This window comes from Leuresthes tenuis, unplaced genomic scaffold, assembly GCF_036924035.1.
Source record: "Leuresthes tenuis unplaced genomic scaffold, fLeuTen1.0.hap1 SCAF_16, whole genome shotgun sequence".
Classification (NCBI taxonomy): domain Eukaryota; kingdom Metazoa; phylum Chordata; class Actinopteri; order Atheriniformes; family Atherinopsidae; genus Leuresthes; species Leuresthes tenuis.
Window position 1 is genome coordinate 24351632 of NW_027325370.1, and position 21072 is coordinate 24372703.

At 41.4% G+C, this 21072-nt stretch overlaps 2 protein-coding genes across 2 annotated transcripts; one reads left to right on the top strand and one right to left on the bottom strand.

The window, feature by feature from the left end:
- Nucleotides 1-1241: 1241 nt before the first annotated feature.
- On the bottom strand, nucleotides 1242-14650 carry ankrd52a (ankyrin repeat domain 52a). Its single transcript, XM_072367909.1, has 28 exons — nucleotides 14466-14650; nucleotides 13817-13900; nucleotides 13617-13695; nucleotides 13355-13425; nucleotides 12968-13168; nucleotides 12785-12872; nucleotides 12486-12628; nucleotides 12097-12309; nucleotides 11256-11334; nucleotides 11017-11131; nucleotides 10773-10855; nucleotides 10551-10668; nucleotides 10398-10466; nucleotides 10140-10280; nucleotides 8965-9027; nucleotides 8740-8851; nucleotides 8234-8305; nucleotides 7939-8140; nucleotides 7745-7832; nucleotides 7491-7608; nucleotides 6739-6958; nucleotides 6561-6648; nucleotides 6366-6449; nucleotides 5600-5745; nucleotides 5190-5272; nucleotides 5008-5090; nucleotides 4133-4224; nucleotides 1242-3357 (listed from the first exon to the last, which is right to left on the bottom strand). The coding sequence occupies exons 1-28, from the start codon at nucleotides 14490-14492 to the stop codon at nucleotides 3086-3088; spliced, it is 3234 nt and encodes a 1077-aa protein (XP_072224010.1). The 5' UTR covers nucleotides 14493-14650; the 3' UTR covers nucleotides 1242-3085.
- Nucleotides 14651-16012: 1362 nt separating this feature from the next.
- Nucleotides 16013-19163, top strand: coq10a (coenzyme Q10A). The gene is made up of 5 exons (XM_072367391.1): nucleotides 16013-16581; nucleotides 17531-17680; nucleotides 17769-17961; nucleotides 18190-18291; nucleotides 18798-19163. Exons 1-5 carry the CDS (start codon nucleotides 16445-16447, stop codon nucleotides 18963-18965), a joined length of 750 nt encoding a protein of 249 aa, XP_072223492.1. The 5' UTR covers nucleotides 16013-16444; the 3' UTR covers nucleotides 18966-19163.
- Nucleotides 19164-21072: the final 1909 nt, after the last annotated feature.

Sequence of the window (21072 nt, forward strand, 5' to 3'; positions counted from 1 at the left end):
GCATGGAGAGTACTTAGTGGAGCCTGCCTGAGGTGTCAGTTAAATCACTAGACTCACTTCACATCATTTAGGCCAGAGTCTATTTTGTTAACAGGAAGCTGGGTAACGAGACCCGTCCTCTTGGCTGGGCTGCATGCCCAGAAACAGATAATACAAACAAGTCATTGGGCAGTGCCACTGTCCTGAAGTGCTTAGAGACACCTGTTTTTTGTTTGTTTTAATAATGCATTGATGGAGTACAATTATGTTGCAGCCTTTGCTCGTCTTTTGCAACTCTACTTTCCTGTTCTTCAGCAGCGACACACATGCATGTAAACATAAGTACATACATTACTTCTGCTCCATTTTGCACACTTCGGACCTGAATGAACTAAAGTGCGTGCTCGACTATCTAATTAAGTGCTGCGGGATCAGAGTTAAAAACGAATAAACTTATGAAGCATCCCATCCGAAAAAACCTTGACGTGAATCATCCTGCGGAGATTTGATTGGATTCATAAAATTCCACCTGCTGCTTCAGCGCAGATCCTGAGATTACAAAATAAGCATGTACCTATCCCCGCTATCAATACCACTACTGCTCTACTTAAAATTATTTCAAGACAACAAAGGCTGGAGTTCACCAATTAGTTCCGGAGGTCAAACTAAATGCCAAATCTACATCAAATTTTTCACCAACTTCATGGAAATCATTGTTCTGAAAAGGATCTTTGTGAGTTCGAAAGAAAAACACGCTTAAATACACTAGTGTGAAAACCTTTAGTTTACACAGCCTCGTCTAGGTCCTCATCTCTCATCCAGTCAACTAACGTGTGCAATTGTGCCACTTCATTACCAGTGGATATGAAGTTATCACGCCAATGAAAACAATCCGACTCAGTGTAATCTAACCATCATCCGATGGCTTTTTTGTTTTTCTTAAAAGACAACTAAATAGCATAGATATAACATCTAAAAGTCACAAACAGCTCTAGTGGTCCGATACAATCATCTTTAGTATACTTAGTACCAGAAAATGGGATGAAGAGACAATAAAATGGATACCAAAAAGCACATATTTGGATTTCTGCTATTCCTGAAATCTAAACAGGTATTGGCCAAAGCAAAGATCCCTCTCTTCTTAGCCCTATATGGTTCTTTTAGGGATTTTGACTCCCTGGTCATCAGTAATGCCGGAGCATAAAGATAAGCCGGGCATATATATATATATATATATATATATATATATATATATATGCAACGCCATTGAAATGCTGTTGCGATCAAATAGGAGGCAATTATCAGGGCTTGTCATTTTACTCTGCCATTAAGCAATCCGACTGAAATGATGCAATACAGAAGGCATGGGTCAGAAGGCATTTCATGAGATGCCATAAAGGCAATCCAGTGCATTTGTGTTGACACTGACAGTAAAATGCCCGGCACGCACAGAGCCATTCGTTTAGTCTTTAGGTAAAATTTTCATGAAATAATGGAGACGAAAAAAAAAAAAGGAGAAGAAAGAAAGAAAAATCAAACACATTCTAGGGAAACAAAAGCCCTTATGACAGTGATTGTCTATTCAATAACGCTCAACAAAAAGGCCAAAAGAAAATATTGCTTGAAAACTGCCCAATACAAAAAAAACAAACAGCAGACAATAACCTATCTGTTCAAACTGACCACAGTTCACCACCGAGACGCGTCAATTCAAACCGTTAGTTTAAGACAAGTGCAACCAGCTCCGAGAAATACTCCAACGCTGACGGCCAACTTCGAAAACACAAAGAGCAAAAGAATGAAAAAAAAAAGTCTTTAGTGCCTTAAAATAAACAAAATTGAAAACTAAATTAATTCCTCTCTTTCAATAATCAGGATTCAAATTCTGAAATCTTTTCCAAAAAAACACTGTTAAAGAGATGGGAAACAAATTGAAATGGCTTGTTCATTTATGTGCTCAGATATATGATGCTTTGATGAGGTGTTGTTGGCAGATATTACTAGTAAAGCCTTCATCTAGAAATAAACAAGGCCTCAGTCAGTCACTATCCTACAGTAGTTCTCTAGTCGTACAAAAAGAGAACATTAGGCCTACGGACCCTGGGTGAAGATGAAGCAGCTGCTAAACGAGTTGACGAGGTATATCGAGATCTATTGTCTTTCTCTATACAGTACAGTTCATCTCAAATAAATAATTTATAGCCATAGTAGTGTTGATCAACTTTGGTCATAACTTATATGCTTAGAAACATTCTAGCTTAACAAACACTTATTTAGCATCTTTAAAAAAAAAAAAAAAAAAAGTGGTCAGCATTAAGAATGTAAGGATGTTACAATACTGACCCCGACATGGCTCTCCTTTGGAAGGAGACGTGCTAATGACTTCAGCAGCATTACCAAATAATCCTAAAAATGCCAAACAATTCTAGGCCGCACATTTAAGTACACTATAGATTTAACATCTTTGTGACCCTTTTCCAGATTTCAGATTGCATTGCACTCTCAAGCTAATTTTAGACTTTCCCTTGTGTGGTTTCTTCATAAAAATCTAGGCTAACAGAAAAATCAAGAGAGACTAAAAAAAGAATTAAAAAAAAAAAGAAGAACCCCCCAAAAAACAAACAAAGAAACTCTTTGATCATTCTTTCGGGAAGGCTGGATGTTCCTCTACAAGGTCACCACGACATGATATGACTTTTCTACTAAATGATATGAGGAGAAAGACGGTCGATACAGACACTTCCATGCTCTTTAATGTTGCTTATATAACTACGTCAGCATGGTTTTAAAGGGTTAAATGATTTGGAGATGGCCAGATTGCTAGTGTTTATTCTCAATGCCTCACCTCATCAGAGTGACCTTGTAGAGCAATCTGCCTCTGTGTATTAAGCAATACTAGGAGATGGAGGAGTAGGATCTAATTGCATATTAAGTTTGACTGCACCTCAAGAGAAGACCAAACGCTCACGCTCACACAGACGCACAAACACGTACATACAGAGAAAACAGACATGTGGGTGGGTGCTCTCCTGGTCCTCTCGACCATGTTAAAGGTAGTCGCCCCCCCTGGTGGTGATAGCAGCTGACTGAGCAGGGACGCGAGACCTCACTCAGACAGACACCCGTCCAGGCCCACCGGTGCCCCGTGGCGGTCTTTAACGTAGCCGTTGTGGAGGCCATTGCTGGGCAGGGGGGAGCAGGCGGCGGTGATGCCGCAGTGCTTCAGCAAGTTGAGACCCGGGGAGGAGGAGACTGTGGGAGGAGAGCAGGAGCAGGAGGAAGGGTCCCGTGGGGGGAAAGGCTTCATGGTAGATAGGATCAGAGCCAGGCAGTCAGCCACATCCTTGTTGGGAGCACAAGCCAGAGCTGGGGTGTGGCCTGAACAAAAATCAACACAAACACATGAGCACAAAACGTGGTAATTACACTTTCAGGCATCTCTGATTATCATTCTTTCAATCTTTATAGCTGATCAAAGAACCAAAGCGAGAAGAGGTGTTAAACATGCATCTGCAGAGAGCCATCTTTCATTTTCAGTTTCCCTTTCAACTCTACAGAACATGTGAGTCTCAACTGCTTTGGTTTAAAACTTTAAAACTGCTGAATCTATAGCTTTGCTTCACTCACAACTTGTATTTTTGTCAATTCTAGCACAAGTCGCAGAACCTGACTGTACTGAACACCATGTGCTCAGCAGCAGTGCTCAAACAGAAAAGTTTGTGACTCGTTTTGTAACTCGCTACTGAACACAATCGAGTCTTCTGCAGCTTAGGAGCTAAATGTTTTTCATTCAGAAAGTGATGGGGACCAAAGCACCGCTCGAAAGGAAGAAAACTTTCTCAAAACCACGATTTATGTTATTTAAAGTAATGTTGAATGGATGCTCCATGAATTAGGAGATTGGAAGCTAAAATGTGAAAAACTAAAAGGTAGGTTGTTACTAAAGGGGCCAACAAATATTCTAAGGGTTTTAATAATCAATCTAAGCTGTTGGCATGTTTTATACAATTACCACAAACAAAGCTCAAACATCTAAGACTTGCGAGGCAATCAATCAGTACTTTGATGTCATTAATAAGAGACCTTGGATACATTTTGATACGATGCTATTTTTAGTCCTGAGAACGTATAAACCAAACTAAGAGTACCTCACCTTCCTCATCCACAGCCAGCACTGTGGCTCCTCTACTCAGCAGTGCCTGCACCACCGTAGCCAGGCCATTGCGTGCTGCAAGATGGAGGGGCCTGGGAAAGAACAGGGCAGAAATGTAACATCAAGCAGGTCCTTACTTTGCACTTCAGCTGAGGTACAATCCTCAACTAAGATATAAAGGCTACCCTAAATTTCAAATCAAGAACCATCCGGAATGCAGTGCTGAGATTTAAGAGGATTTTTACCACTGCTGTTACTAGTAACGTTAACTATGACCATGCGGCATATCAATGAGCCATTATTCTGTCACCGTTATATTAAAATAATCTGTGCTTTCGCTACTGTAACATGTCAAAATATCCAGTATCAAAAGAGAAAGCCTACAGCACATACAGTTTGCTTTTGTGCCTAATTAATGGATTAATGAAAATATGTACACTGTTATTGATACCGGTTTTGGGAATGGGACTTGCGGAACATCATTAGTGTTACTAATTTAATAGTGGACCAAATGAGAAACACTCACAGCACGTCCCTCTTTCTGTTCTACAGCTATGCTGAATAATGGCCAGAAACAAACGAAAAAAGGTTTCACATTGTGTCATAACTAGTGTAGGAATTCTTATGTTATGACCAACAATGTGTTTTATGAGTTGACAAGAACCTTTGATGACAACTATTTATCAAATTCATCCCTGAGTACAAGAAAGCATTTGTGCCGAATTGCAAGAAATCCCCTGAAGGCCACAGAGACATTCAGGAGAATGGAAAGTGCCACAAAGCTATGGCCATAGGTTTGTGGAATGTTAAGTGTTGGCCGATAAAATTACAACTAAAAGTGGTCTTTGTCCCCCATAAGTACGGCGAGTCCTTACATCTGCAGAGCACTGTTGGTAGCATTTATGAGAGTGGGACTGTGGATCTCGCCCAGAATCAGCAGAGCGCACATCTCATGGGCCTGAAGAACAAAACAAAAAACACGCACAGGCTCCTGTCAGAATCAATAACAGAGTATATGACATCTTGGGTTTGGAATCTGGTGAATGACCTTGCGTACCTTGCTGCAGGCCAAGTGCAGGGCAGTGTTCCTGTTCTCATCCAGCAGTGTCAGATCAGCCTTGGCCCGGTGAAGGAGGATGGCTGTGCAGCACCAAGACAAAAAATACAGTTATTACATCTGACATACATCATCTCAGCAAAATAAACCCACAGCACGACAAATAGCTGTTGTTCATTATTTCATTTTTTATTTTTTTTAAATCTCAGGCAGAAAAGCTCAGCTTCTCACTAAAGGACAACCTCTTAGCCTGGATTTACAAGCACTTCAAATGTTTTTTTTTTCTGACTTAGTTCAGCTTTGTTTGTATTGTAACTAATGTTTGAAAAGTACTACATGATGTTACTTTCTTAAGAACACACCGAACCCTGAAGAATCGTACGCTCAAACCTGAAGGGTGTTAGACTTACCCACAGAGCCACTGTGTCCCTTGTCAGCAGCGACCATCAGAGCAGAACGTCCACTTTTGTCCACTGCATTGATCTCTGCTCCGTGGCGAAGCACCAGCTGGAGTCCTGCAACATCCTCTGCAAAGGCGGCAGCATGTAGTGGGGTCCTACAGGCACAAATAGCCATTTTGTATCATCACAGTGTTTGGCAGGATTGTAGTTCTGTCCAAATCTTTCTGTGGCAAACAGTCATTTTTAGACATAAACTGGTACTAAAAGTTTTTTTTGCTCCATACTGCTTCTGCTTCCTTATATACAGCCTTGTATAACTTTTCTAGATATTGCTAGATATTATAGACGTGGTACTTCTATTAATGCAGAACGGTTTGTTATAGATAAGTCAGTGACCTCATCAGCCATCCGTAATCCACTGTAAACTCAACTATTTCCACAGAGCACTTTTTGAGTCATTTCCTGTTATTTGTATGCTCTTCCGTGACATCATTCCAAGTATTTCCAGTTTTGACAGCAGGCAAAACATGGTCAAACTCAGACAGGATTTTCAGGACACTGACATTCTTTGTCAGTCAAAGCTTAAGGTCTTCGTGTCTGATTATTTGAGGCAGAGGAAACAGATGCAGGTGACATCACTGAATAATCCCAAGGAACATTTAGTTTAAGCGTCTGTGTTTTTTCTCTTTCTCATATTTATTGATGCAGTCATGCTTTCCTTCCGAAGCAAAGTTGTTCCTAAATAATAGAACAGTGCTGTGTTCTGCAGCCTTACCTTCCTTTGGCGTCTCTGGTGTTAATCATGTGGACCCCGGCAGATTCCAGCAGCCTCTCTGCAGCACCGCTGTGGCCATTCATCCTAAACGCAACAGTACTAAATCAGTCAAATGATTTGATCAAGTGAGCGTATTTTTTAGGAATTCGTTTTCCCATCCTGGAACACAAGAGTGGAAGTAAGGTTAATACTCACAGAGCACAGTGCAGGGGGGTGAAAGGGTTTCCCTCTTCATGGATAAATGTTTTGAATTCAAGTAAAGCCTCCAAACAGTCTTCATGCCCTGAGAACAAACACACGACAGATGCTCGAGTGATTAACTGTGACATTAATGTTTAGGTTAGCTATTTTCAGTTAATGAAACTGAACAAACCTTTGTAAGCAGCCCAGTGTAATGGGGTGTATTGTTTGTTGTCCAGCAATTTATCTTGTGGGTCTGTTGCCATGGCGTCCTGCACCAGACTAGCCAGTATCTCTGTGTGGCCTCTGGAGGCAGCATAGTGCAGCGGTGTCCTACCCTGGGTGTCCCGACATAAAGCAGAAGCTTTGTGCTCCAGCAGAGCCGTCACACAGTCATTGTGGCCCAACACCGCCTGGTTGTAAAACAACAGCAAGTAATGAGACACTGACATATACGGAACAAAAACTTGGAAAAACCACCTTTTTTACACTTTCTGAATCCAAAATGAGGACAATTTTTCAATTAATATCTTCATTTGCTGAAAGCACAGTTTTGTGCTGAAACAAACAACAAGAAGTAGTAGTATTGGTTCCAGATCAGAAATGAGGAGTAAAGTTGAAAATAGATCCAAAGAACAAAGATCTCGAAAGAATTCTGATTTCTGTTACAACAGCTGGGACACAGGGCTCTTTATTGAGACTTTTTTCCTCCTTCCTGGAAAGCTTATCGTTTTGCAGATCTACATTGAACTCTGCTTCGACTTGAACCAGGAAACTGGCAACCTTTTTGCCATTTGAACGTTTTATTATATATCTAACAACTAATTTACTATATTTAAAAGTGGAAGTGAAGATGAAGTCCGTCCCCCCCCCCCCCTCTTCCTTTTTCTGAAACTGTTGCTGCTCTGCTAAAGAATATAGCACCACACAGTATTTTCGACATACCCCTCTGTGCAAAGCTGTGCTGCCCCTCTTGTCCTTAGCGTCTGGCAAGGCACCCTTCTCAAGTAGGAAGTGGACACTATCAGTGTGACCTCCCAGAACAGCTAGCATTAAAGGGGTCCTGAAGGTGACAAACATAACAATAAAACCCAGTTGATGCTCTTGCATTCAATTGGCAAAAGAGCTTATGGCATAAGTTATTTTTCAAAGCTGAATGACCAAAATCCCAGTCATGCTTTTAGGAGACGACAACTCACTGGCCAAATTTGTCAGCGACATTGGTGAGATCCCCTTCTTCCCCATAATCAATCATCATGCGCAGGCAGTCTGAGTGACCATTGGCAGCTGGGATGAAAACACACTATTGTGATAACATTTACTATACAAGGTGGTAACTACCCAAAAAAAATGGTATGCTATGGCCTGAAACTTCCAGCTGAGAGCACTATACCTGCAACGTGAATTGGGGTCCACATGAGACGGTTGTCATTGAGCAGACAGGAGGCCCCCTGAGCCAAAAGCACCTCCACACAACGTGTGTAGCCTTTCTGTGCAGCCAAGTAGAGTACAGAACGGCCTGCAGCGTCCTGCATGTCCACATAAGCTGCTGTCTCTGTGAGCACACGCAGAGCCTGCCAGTGGCCCTTATCGGCCTGACAGAGCAGACGAGGGCAGTCACAACTTTGCAATTAGTCAAGATTAAGAAGCCAATTACAACAAGAGGCGACCTTGTGTGCAACACTTACAGCGAGGTGCAGAGGACTGACGGGAATACTGCTCTCTATGTCTCCTAGTGCATTAAAGGACATCTCCAAAAGCTGAAAGTAAGGGCAAAGCAGGTTAGTTGGAAAGAGGTAAAGCAAAACATGCTCCACTTATCAATGTCAAATGTACACCTGAATTCAATTAAAAAACAACCTGCAAAACATCCCATTAATTAACCCTTAAAAGTTCGCAAGAAACGGTTGGAGTATGCTAGTAAAGCCAAATAACATGGTTTATCCATTGGAGGGTCATCTGGAAGTTTGTCAGCTTCAAGCTGTACAGGAGGGGCTCATACACACTAACACTGAAGATACACTCAGAGGGATTATAACTGTGCTCTCTGACAAAAAATACCATCACTCCACAACATGACATCTTTAATTAACATTATATTTAACAGTTTAAAATATTTTTCAATTAACTTTCAACTTGTGAAAACACTGCGTGTGATGCATAATGAGACAGACAAATGCCCCTGAACACTCACCAGCTCCAGGTTCTGTTTGTTGCCATGGTAAGCTGCATAGTGAACTGCACTGTAACCTTTAGAATTGACCATTGATGGATCAGCACCATTGTCCAAAAGATGCTCCAAGCAGCTGTTACAAAGTAACAACAAGAACGGTCAACTTTTAATCAATTTCATTTGAAGACGTGGTTATGGTCAGACCTAACAGTGGAAGAAAAATAGAAAAAAATAAACAAAACTCACAAGTACGACTCCTTTGCCTCATCCTCATCATTCTGATGGTTCCCAGAAAAGTGACGATCGACTCTGAAAGAGAGAAAATGATAAATGCTGAGACTTTAAAAAAAAAAAAAACTCCACTGTCAAACAATTTGCAAGATTTTAAAGGATGAGCACAAATTTACATATGAAGAAACTTTAAGTGAATGAGTACTGACAGAAAACACACTAACCAGGTTTTGAGAATTCTAAGATCTGCCTCAGGTGTAAAAAACAACCATCTAATTTTAGCAATTTGGTGACACTCTTGGGAGGCCCAATCCTGCCCTAACATTGCAAAATTCAAAGCATTATTAAGTAATAACGCTGGTAAGCGCAGTGAGTAAGTCAGAGGTGGGTTTCTTGGGTTCAAGCTGGGTTATCTTTGCTCCTATCTTGGCCCTTTTCCTTTACAGCAAATTAGAGCGAATACGCTTTGTTGATAACTAAAGCAACATTGCTAACGGTAATAGAATAGTCCCACGTTTCTGATTTTATATAATGGTACCTCTCTATTTCTCATGCATTTATTCTCACAACCAACAGGTTGGTTGGTTGGTTGTTTAGGTCAAACGCTTTGACATCAGACTGATGCAGAGCCTACGGTGTGGTTATTCAAAACAGCAGGTTACACCAAAGCTTCCCCAAACCCTGCTGAGTACCTCCACAAACATTTAACTCCATGCCACACCAGTCAAACGTAATTGCTCCACTTGGTATGTGCTTATATGGAATACTGCTTCGGTCAAATACCAAGATGTAACCGACTGTAATTGAATCAGGATTGCTCACAGTGCTAACAACATAACCAGTACTCTGCCTGCAGTGAATGCCTTGTTGTAAAAGCTCTGACACTTCGTTCTCTGATTTTTCTGTATATACTCCATATATCAGAAATAGTTGTCCATGGTTTAGTCTTGCACCATTTGCATTATTAGAGACAATATCCAATCACAAAGAGTAACATGTTTCCTGAACACCAAAGTTCAAAATATAGTGGAAACACTGGCATCTGTTTATGAATTTAAAAAACCTGGAAGTGTTTACCATTCACTGCACAGAAATCGCTCTGATTCTTTGTCAGAGTTGGACATAATTTTTGTGTCTTTGAGTGCTGTTTCACAAAAGAGCCCAAATGGAGAGATAAACATGTTTCCAACCTGCTGAAGGCTTGGGAGGCAGCAGAGTAGTGCAGGGGAGTACAGCCCGTCTGGTCAGGCTCGTTGACCTCAGCGCCAGCGCTAACCAGGGTCACAGTGCACTGGTACCTCCCATTAGCAGCCGCATAGTGCAACGGTGTCCTGCGCGGAGGAAAGGGAGAAAAGTCACTCTGATTCCTTAGCTTTGGTTGTGCGTAAATGATGTTCAAGCACTGGAAAAAAAACTGAAACCAACGGACAAGATAAAGTGGAACTCACCTTCCCATTATGTCCCTCTTATTCAAATCGGTACCGCTACTTAAGAGCAAGTTCAGACATTCAACGTTCCTGTAGAGACAGATAACAATTAGAGGAATAGAAGTAAACCGATTATATGAGAAGGCACAAATCTCAAGAGATTGTGTGTATTACCCCCCAGAGGCAGCAGCGTGTAGACAGGTCCTCCCAAAGTTGTCAGGGGTGTTTATGTCAAACCCAGCCGATAGCACGTGCTCTTTACTCATCGATGAAACTATACTATACAGCTGACCTGTGGGGTAATGAAGGAACAGCTGGAGGTGACAGCTCCAAAAGTAGATGAACACAGACTTAAAAGATTAATTAAATCAGAGCGCACATATTTCTGGAACAAACCTGAGGAGAGTAACTTGCGACAACAGTCTGAAAACCCGTACAGCACAGCTAAGTGCAAGGGGAACATTCCATGGATCCCACGTCTGAAAAAACAGCAAAAACCAAACAGTCAATAAGGAAAGAAAAGAAAAGATGATTTGTAGAGCCTGACCTATAAAACGCATCTTGGCACAGTAATGGTTTTATTTTACAACATTACTTTTTCTGGACAAGCTAAAACACCAGTGAAAGTCTTTTCTGATACCTGGCCGTGTCTGCTCCGTTGGTCATAAGAGTGCTGATCAGCAGTTCGTGGCCATACTTAGCAGCAACGTGGAGAGGGGTATTGCCATACTTATCCACACAATCAATATCCCCACCTAATGCAAATTAGAGAAAAAAAAAAAAAGAAGAAGAATGTATTCAAGACTCATTAAGATGAGAAAGGGGTCAGCGCCAACACATTCTTAAAGTTCAGTCAGACGGCAAAAAAACCTTGCTTACCATTTTGGATGAGGATCTGAGAGCGTGTGAAGCGTCCGTGAATGGCTGCCATGTGCAGGGGGCTCTTTCCTTCTTTGCTCTGAAAAGGGTAACAGAAACAATATAGGTTAGTTTTCACTTAAAGTAAAGATAACACAACATTTTGACCCTTTTTTAACTTTTGTAAGTTGCTGTTAAGGTCCCATATGAGATAAAGGAATAACAAATAGATCGTATTATGCAAAGAGTTCAGTGTGTCTGGAGGTCCTAACAGATCCTTAAATCTATAAGAACATTCAATTTCTCGTGCAGTTCCTATTCTTCACACAAAAATGTTTATAATATAATAATATTAATAAGATATCCAACCCTGCACACTTAAACCATAACAATGTGCTTCTATTGTCAGGAATAGACAATATAATTATCAATTTCTCTCTGTGTTCACAATGTATGCTGATTCAATTACTCTGAAACACAACTGCACCCTAAAAACAAAAAACTAAACAGAATACAATCGACTGATGAAAAAGAAGATGGGTTATTTACAAGAGAAACAGCGGAATTCAGGAGCTTCTCTTTTCATGGCCCAACTTTGAAATCCAACTAATTCTAAGTAATTGCAAGAGACACATTTATTTATGAAACACTTAAATGATGGCATCACCAACATTTGCTTGTTGTCATGCCCTCTAGACACCCAGGATTTAATGCACCCGACACAGACTACCTCCTGTTGTGTGCCTCATGAGTAAAAGAGCAAGTCCAGACAAATGTTTGCACCAAATTCTTTGGTTACTTTCCAGAATACACGCGTGAAAACAACACAGGCAACACGGTGAATAAGAAGCTCTTTCTATACCTGCTGGTTGACATCCGCCCCATTGTTGACCAGCAACTCCAGACAGAGGGCACCGTTGGTGGAGACGGCCGCCAAGTGCAGGGGGGTGTAGCCACACTTGTTGGGCTGGTTAACGTTCGCTCCGTGGTTCACCAGCTCTGTAGCCACAGCCTCCTGCCCCATGTAGCAAGACACATGGAGCGCAGTGTTTCCAAAGCCGTTGGGCTCATCAATCTGACCGGAAAGCACAAACGAAATATCAGACCGTGACAACCGAATCCTGAGAATCATTGAACTGTCCTCTGATCGGATTTTATATGTTGATGAAGCACAATATGTACAGAAAATTTATGATAACAAAGATTGGTTGGGAGAATATTTGTGTAAAGAATAATTGGGTAACCACTCACCTCCGCCCCCATCCTCAGTAGGTACTTTACAATTTCGATATGACCACTTGCAGCAGCAGCATGGAGAGGTGTGTAACCCAGCTTATCCTTGCAGCTCTTGTCAGCGCTGCGAGACACCAGCAACTTCACGACCTCCAAATGCCCTGAGGGAAGCACAGCAAGAGAAAAACAACTAAATCTTTAAATCTACTAATTCCAACAATCAACAGAAAAACAAAAAAATCTGTTCAGTCTTTCATACTCAGACTGTGATGCAAATAATTATCCGTACAGAACCGCCGAGAGCGAAACTTTCTTACCCAAATAAGCAGCAGAATGGATAGGCTGTCTCTCCTTCTTATCAATGGCACTCAGGTTGGCCCCTTTGTTCAGCAGCAGCTTCACCATCTGTCAGAAATTAATTGTACAATTTAACTGTGATAGAACTACAGTCAAGGAGAGAAAAAAATCTCTAAAGGGAATGCAAATCACTGCAGTCTCACCTCCTGGAACCCACTCTGAGCTGCATGGTGCAAGGCAGTTCGGCCGGTGCGATCTGCAATGTTCAGGTTGCTCAGCTGGGACAGCAGGGCCTCTGCGCAGCGCGTGCCACGGTTGGCGGTGGCCACATGCAGTGGGGTCTGCCAAAACTTGTCTCGTGCGTTTGCATCGGCTCCACGCCTCAGCAACAGACCCACTGCCCTCTGAGAAAGGAAGCAATCAAAGCATCTATTCAACCTGCTGCTTTCGGCATTACCTTCCAACAGTGCAATATTTTGGAACTTCAGTCTAAATGAGCAATGGAGCATCAGTGGGCGAATGCACATTGGAAAACGGTTATTAAGTCATCTGACTCTGAAGTCATTTGAATCTTTGAAATGGAGGCTTACCTCGTTCCTGGAAGCAGCTGCTCTGTGCAAAGGGGTCAACCATATATGGTCTTTAGCATTTACACTGGCACCTGAAAGACATTTTTTTTTAACTCATATGGAGTCACAGAGATCTTGCAAGACAGTATTTAGAAGTATCAGAAGGAGAAAGATGTTGCAGGTTATACAGCTGCACAGCACAGCACACGACTGAGGGGCCTGTGGGCTTGCATGATGGCAACGGGTGATAGCCAGCTATCTGAAATGGATGCAGCAGATTCACCTGATTCGATGAGGAGGTCCATTATATGGACATCACCCACGCAGGCAGCAGCATGAAGTGGCGTACGGCGCTCTTGGTCCTGACAAATGGACAAACAATCAATTAGCGGAGAATCGCAGTCAATTTTCGACTTTACTAGAGGCTTAACGTCCGTTAAGACCTGCAGTTTCACACTAAAACTTAATGTACATCAAACCCACCAGTGCATTGACATCCTCCTTTTTGTGCAATAATAGTTGAACTTCTTCAGCATTACGATTGAAGATGGCCTGGACCAGAGGAGGCTGCAACACACAAACACCAGCTGATTGAAAAAAAATGTTACCGTTGAACCGGACCGATGAGTCGGGCATTATCACCTAAATCTGCTTTGTCTGATCCGTTCAAGTAGTTAGAACCAGTGCCTATTCAGTTAAATCACTAAAAACACCTACATGACGATACATGCTGTTTTCCAAGCGTCAGTAGTAATAAACTGAATCTGATTCTATTTTTTTCCCCCAGCAGATAAACCGAGCCTTGTCTGCGGCCTACAGGCCTGTTTCTCAGTACTTACGTCAGCTAGCTAAAAGCTTTCGCTAGCTAATGCTGCTACGGAGCTCTGCTGGCCCAGACCCAGGGCACGGCCCGGGATGGATTCCCAGCAACGCATACGTTAACGCGAGCAAGCACGGCATCGCATTTCACCCAAAACCCTATAAACATGTTTCGGCTAACTACATATTTGAACTAGCACCGCAAATGACCAAGATAATGTCATGGGTCTAGTATGTTGCGCACTACAGCAGCTCCTTCCCAGCAATTAGACTGCGCCACAGCCCAAACACGGAGCGCTTTCTTTCAACGTACCTGGTCTGCAATGTTGAGTACTCCCATCTCCCTAACTCAGCCAGGACGGAGCTCCTTCATGAGGATAAAACTTCGAGGTAAGTTGCGGTGCGCTACTGTATCCACCTCTCAGACTACACCCATAGCTGAATGCAAACAGAAATGCGGTCTCGGTCTGTCACTGTTGTTGTCTGTATCCAGTGTCTGGGCTGACGACGCTGGCTACGACTGTGCTGGTCCGCCTACAGGCGTGGCGGTCTGATCTTGTCTATCTCCGAGGAAAGGTCGACACCGTGTGGCAGTAAAAGGTAAAACATTCAGCTTTCCCTAAAAACGTTTATAGCAGGAAAATATCGCAGGTCAAACATAAACAATGCTTTTGAGGAGCACAGAAGCCGTAAAATAAGGAAAACTTAAACTGTACTCATGTGGGGCAGATAGATTTATAACACACACACGTATCTTGAGACCATGAGTCAATTATTCTGTTATCTTAAGATGATGATCACATAACCTGTTGTAATGAGAAAACAAGTTTTTTTTTCTTTTCTCGAGAGCACCAGATACGGTGTGCTTGAAAATGTGTCCATCCAATATTAGCTCCTAATTTCATTGTTCATTATTGCTGTTTCATTGTTCAAAAACAGTACTGTTCTGTTCACTGCACTGAGCTTAGTAAACTGCTCTTGAGCACGGACAGTGGTATCTGTGGGCATGAATAAGAGTAACCAACTTTGCTACATTTATAAATAGTCGCTGCCCTTCAGGCAATATCACTATCATGGAAAAACAACCTCTGTTATCTTGAGATAAGGACATAACTTGCTTGTAATATCAAGATAATATTGACTTTTTTCAAGTAGCTCCTATCTTGTATATTCCGTACACGTCAGTTAATGAACTAGCACAAGAATGATCTCAAGAAATTAAAATGTAGTATTTGAATTTAGGAGAATTTACTTCTGCTAGGCTTAGCTTTCACCAAACTGTTTTATTTGGAGTAATATAATTAAAAACGTAGTTTATGTTCAGTTACGAGTTATTCCAAAGTCTTTTTTGAAAATAAAGCATGAACATTTATTTTCAGGAAAATAGTTTGCTCTAAGGATAACTAAAACTGCTTAAGCGCTGAGCAGGAATTCCTTTGAGTCTTTGTCAGAGTTCATTTTGACATAAGTGAACACAAAACTGGCACACATTACCGAACCATTTTTTATTTCTTTTCTGCCTTTTTGAGTTTCTTTATTTATAATTCAGGTAAATAATTCTGTGTCTCGTTAATTTTTTTTCGTGTTTTTGTCCCTTATTTTCTAATTTTTTTTTTTTTTTATGTGGCTCATTTTTGTTCCTCATTTTTTTTATTTTGGGTATCCGTGTGGTAATTCTGCATCACATTTTGTGGTGAAATGTTGATGTTACACTTCCATCAGATGCTTTCAGTTGGTTGTGTGGTATGCTATTCCGTCCTGTTAGAATGTATTTTTTAATATGAAATGAAACGGCTGCTGTTAACCTCCAGCACAGCGGGGGCAGCATTTAATCACAGAGCTGTTGGGCTTAGGCGAACAGACAGAAGAAAGGAACAGCCTGTCCCAGCACACCGGCGTTTTCTTTAGCGGCAGAAGGTCGTCCGCAGCTGGACGGAATTTGACAGAATTTCAAACCAAAAATAGCCTAAATAAGACGACTTCGTCGGAACTTTGGTGCTCTAAACGCAAAGTGATGTGAGTATTACAGAAAAAGTACTGGAACGCGGCCATATGTCGCGTTTGGCCGGGCTGTTATGAAACCTCGTTTGCCAACGTTAGCCGTTGACTACCCTAACTAACGTTGGTTAAGCTCAGAGCTTTAAAAGCGGCTGGAGACGCGGTTCAAGAAAAGGCTAGTTGGCTAGCTAACGATACGTGTTACATAACCGCTCTAAAACAGGGGGCTTTGGCCTGGAACCTTGAATTTTTCTGCCTCCGCTGTCTTGGACCAGACTCGGAGTGACAGGTTTGATGGCAGCCACGGCCGGTGCCCGGAGGTTACCCATGGGTATGCGTACATTCAGTGACTTTCTCCAGATTGCCGCTGTGGGCTCCCCTCGCTCGTCTCGTACAGCGGTGCAAAGAGGATGCCTGCGACAAAACATCAGGTAAGCCTGTAACGGAGATATTGGAAGGTATTATTGTAGCTGATGGCACACAGCTAGACATTGAGTTAAAAAGAACTGACACCCGGTCACTTTTAGATTGGACGTCGTAGTGAGAAGGTCACAAGGTAACGTTAAAGTGTAGACTGTCTTTATTTAGACTTTTTCTTATCTAAAATGTGTCATGGTTTTTCTTTTCATTTGGACAAGGGAGTTAAGGGTTTGGTACCACGTTCGCCAGTATATATTCAAATAGGTCACGTATATGTCCGCGATGGGCTCGTGTTTGTTATGAAAAGCAGTTAGCAACACTAGCAAATTTGACAGTTGCTTTGGACATGGTTATCTTAAGATAATTTGTTTTCCTTTCAAAGGAACTTCTTTTTTAAATTAAACTGAGTGAACATACATGAAACACTGTTGTCACGTGTGAAGCCGACTATTTCCATATGGTGACTGCACACAACGGCAAGAAGCTTTGCTGAAAACTTTTTTTAAAAATGAAAAAGTTCAGTTCATCGTCTATAATTCTCGTTTCTCGTTAAGAAAATCAGTGTTTGTCAGTGCTGTTGGAAACAAATGCAGCCTGTTTTTTGTGTGTTCTGTTGTGATTTTATATTGAGGTTCATTTGCCCACTTGTGATTTTTTTTTTCCCAAAAGAAAACTATTGATAAGGACCAAAATATGCAACGGGCATATCACCGCACAGCTTTTTTTTTTTTTTTTTTGCGCTTCACATGAAAAGGCTCCATTCAGAAAATGCCAGCATTCTCCCTACTCAGACTTTCTATAACCTCCTGGTCCAGCTCATTGAGTGCACGAAGTGCTGGAAGCTGCGATATAGTGGGCATTTTCTTTATTGTTGTCGTCGCTGTAGGTACGCACTGTGCCTGTGGCATATCCAAGTCTTTCCAGACTGTGGCTCACAGAAAGTGTGGTCTCACCCTTTAGACACCTGTCATCGTGTGGCATTTTGATGACGAGAAGTCCCAGGGTGCTTTGCCTTCAAGACTGGGACACAATGGCGACTATTCCTCAAAGCAGAAACTTCATCAGCCTCACCAACAAACGAAAGGAGTACTCTGAGCGCAGGATACTTGGGTAATGCACCAGTATGAGCTAGTAATAACTGCGTTGTTGAGTTTAGGGGAAAAAAAGCGTTCTTTAACCTTGGGATGCCTGCTCTCAGTTATTCTATGCAGGAAATGTATGAGGTGGTGGCCAATGTTGATGACTACAAACACTTTGTGCCTTGGTGCAAGAAGTCCCAGACCATCATGAGAAGAGCAGGTCACTCCAAAGCCCAGCTTGAAGTTGGATTCCCTCCTGTTGTGGAGAGATACACATCGATGATCACTTGTGTTAGGCCTCATCTAGTCAAAGTAAGTGGGCCATAGTGTAGTGACCGACAGTATGTCTGATGTTCTGCGTTGTACAGATTGATGGGAAGGGGATTTACAATGCTAAAAGGTTAGAACTGGTTAAATGTGACAAGGCCTATTGAAATCCCATATTTAGTTGTAGGCAGGTAGCTTCTGTGATGTCAACAAACACCTATTGCTCTGCATTCCTTCTTGTAATCCCAAATGGTATTTTATGTGTTGTTTTAGGCAGTGTGCACAGACGGAAAGCTGTTCAATCACCTGGAGACGATATGGCGCTTTAGTCCTGGCATTCCCGGTTACCCTCGCACCTGCACGGTAGACTTTTCTGTAAGTGACCTGTGGCCTGCTTCATGCAGTCTTTCACTGAGTAGGTGTCTGGTCCTCTTGATGGACCTAAATAATACGTCTAAATTAAGATAAATGAGACTGTTTGGTTATCATAAAGATTAAAGCCTAATATTATTAGTTCATTATGTTTAATCTGTACCAAGACTGAAGTTTAAAAACAAAAGTTTATTTCATGAGTGGTTATTTGTAAGTATTTCGTCTTCAGCATAAATATGAGACGACACCTGGAAAGTGTTCCACACGTAGTCTCTGGAAACACAAACGTAACGGTGTCATATCTGATTGAAGATGACAATTGAATTATTTAAACCTTTAGCGAAAACAGGACTATGCAAATGTATTAAAGTTCTTTCTGATCAAACTATTGCATAGACTTTCTGTTGTTGCTTTGTGTCATGACTCTGCCTCTCAGTTTGGTACATGCTAAAAAAGAGACTTTTTTTTTTAATGAACTTTTTCTGTTCTGTTTTGTTTTTTTTTGACAGATTTCCTTTGAGTTCCGCTCTTTGCTCCACTCCCAGTTAGCCACCATGTTCTTCGATGAAGTCGTAAAGCAGAATGTCGCTGCGTTCGAGCGGCGAGCCGGCAAGATTTACGGTCCAGAGACTCGAATCCCTCGAGAGCTGATGTTTCACGAGGTGCATCAGACGTGATCTCACCAACTGCATGTCCTCATCCGGCCTTAAAGCATACCAACTTTATCCCCTTTCTACACTCAAACCTGCATGACACAACTTAGCAGCAGTCTCCACTGCTATATAGACATAGCAGCGACTGAGGACATCTAACTCTTGTAAACATAATGTTGGAATTCCCACTGAAACAAGTTCTTGCTTATCTCCCCCTCCCAATGTTAAGTCTGCCCACATTCTCTCTACCTCCAGTTTAGTCCTCGATACCCGATCCCGCCATTGCTCTCACCCCTTGGCAGTTACAAGCTGTATTTATGTAAAAAGAAAAAAAAGAAACCAGTAAATCTTTACAACATCATGTTACCAGTGTTAGAGAGTCGGCTATTATTTTAAACAAACACCCTTTTATTTTATTTTATTTTGTTTTATTTCATTCTATTTTTTACTAGACACAGAGGCCCTCCGAGCCAGGCCTATGCTCAGATGTCACAGTTCACTTTGAACTAAGGATACATCAGCATATAAATGTCAGCACTGGCAACAGCTGGTCATACTGTACTATATAAGCACATTCTTTGCCTTTCTTTAATATATTGTTTGACAGAAAGTAGTGCTATTGCTGCAGAAGAATTCATTTTGTCCTTTCTAATTTATTCAGCAATGGACACGTGGAAACTTTTGTTTTATTGGGGCTTATTACAGGTGTCATGTTTTGAGATGTCTAGTGTATTGTCACTGCGACAGTATTATGAAGTGCGTTCCCCAGAGGGATGAATGTCGTTTCTTCGCAGGCTAACTTCATTCTCGAAGGAACAGGGTTTTCGTAAATTTAGCTTTAACCTGGCTGTTTTGCTGTGAGGACTGTATTTTTGAACATTGAGACTTGGCCTGCCATTTTTTATAATGCCTTATTTTACAGCCCGGTGCTAGAAAACCATCAGTTTGGATGGAGCAATCAAGATTTGCACAAAATACTTGAGTAAAGTCATGGAAAGGCTGGAGTGTACTGTGAAATGCTGGGAGTTGGAGGCGCAACGAGATGGTCCCAGACCATTTTGAACAGAGAGAACAATGCACCTTTATATTTGATAGGTTTTATTTGATAGATTCCTAAAGTTAAAGATTAGAACTTGAAGATGGCATTTCTCATGAGCTGCTGCTTTATATTTAGCTTATATGGAAAAAGAAAACGAATGTAGATTAGCCAGTTAGCTGTTTGTATTTGTGATCTGTTTTCTGGAGATCAGGAGGACGATGCTCTCTTTCCTGCATTTCTCATAAAATATTCTGGTGGGCTGTAGAATAAAACATTACAAATAACGTGTTATTGTCTGGGTTTCATGCTTATCTGTTGGACTTTGAGTTTTTAGTTTGATACATAATGATGCATGAACGAAACTAACAAAGAGGCAACCAGGCTTATCTAGCATTTGTGCTGCACCATCAGCTCATTACTTAGACCTTGATAGAATATAATTTTCATATCAAAGCCTTTTATCCCACGATAAAGGGCTCATAAAGTTAACTGTACACGGTGTTGCGATGACTTTCTGCTAATAAAGCACTTTGGAAGAGTACAGAATCCTAATCATAAATGAGGAATGTATCAAAATCTAAAGAGGCCTGTGAGACACTGTTGGGTTTAAGTCAATAAAGTCGAGCCACATTTGCTAAGAGTATATTTTCAAGGCATAAAATAGAAAATATAAGTATTTCATATTATTCAAGTGCAGGCAAACATTAATTTTGCTGGCTTTATTCTTGAAGGTACCAATGCTCCTTGGGAAATTGTTTTCTTCTTGTGTTAAGCCAAAATGTTTTAAAAGTGACGTGCTCGATTATTGGTGGCTTATCGTGTAGACAATTGACACTGTAGTCGCTTTTGAGTCCAAATCAAATTGTGCTGTGAACTGAAATGTATTTGTGTACGTGTTGCAGGTGTATTTTAAAGCCTAATTTGAATGAAGAAAAGTTGCCACTCAATTCTGTCGTCTTTGTCATTTGCAAACTGGATTTCAGACTTCCTTCCTGTAGACCTCCATTATTGGTTCACCACCTGCACTATGCAGCCATGTCAAAGAAGAAAGCACAAGCATAATAAAACACCAGCTGATCGTTTCAACGCCTC

Coding starts and splice junctions, on each gene's coding strand:
- ankrd52a (XM_072367909.1), bottom strand. CDS start 14,492: ATGGGAGTACTCAACATTGCAGACCAG. Junction 13,696..13,816: donor AGGAGGATGTCAATGCACTG/GTGGGTTTGATG, acceptor TCCATTTGTCAG/GACCAAGAGCGCCGTACGCC. Junction 7,833..7,938: donor GACCCCAATTCACGTTGCAG/GTATAGTGCTCT, acceptor TTTTCATCCCAG/CTGCCAATGGTCACTCAGAC.
- coq10a (XM_072367391.1), top strand. CDS start 16,445: ATGGCAGCCACGGCCGGTGCCCGGAGGTTACCCATGGGTATGCGTACA. Junction 17,681..17,768: donor TCTGAGCGCAGGATACTTGG/GTAATGCACCAG, acceptor GCCTGCTCTCAG/TTATTCTATGCAGGAAATGT. Junction 17,962..18,189: donor TTAGGCCTCATCTAGTCAAA/GTAAGTGGGCCA, acceptor GTGTTGTTTTAG/GCAGTGTGCACAGACGGAAA.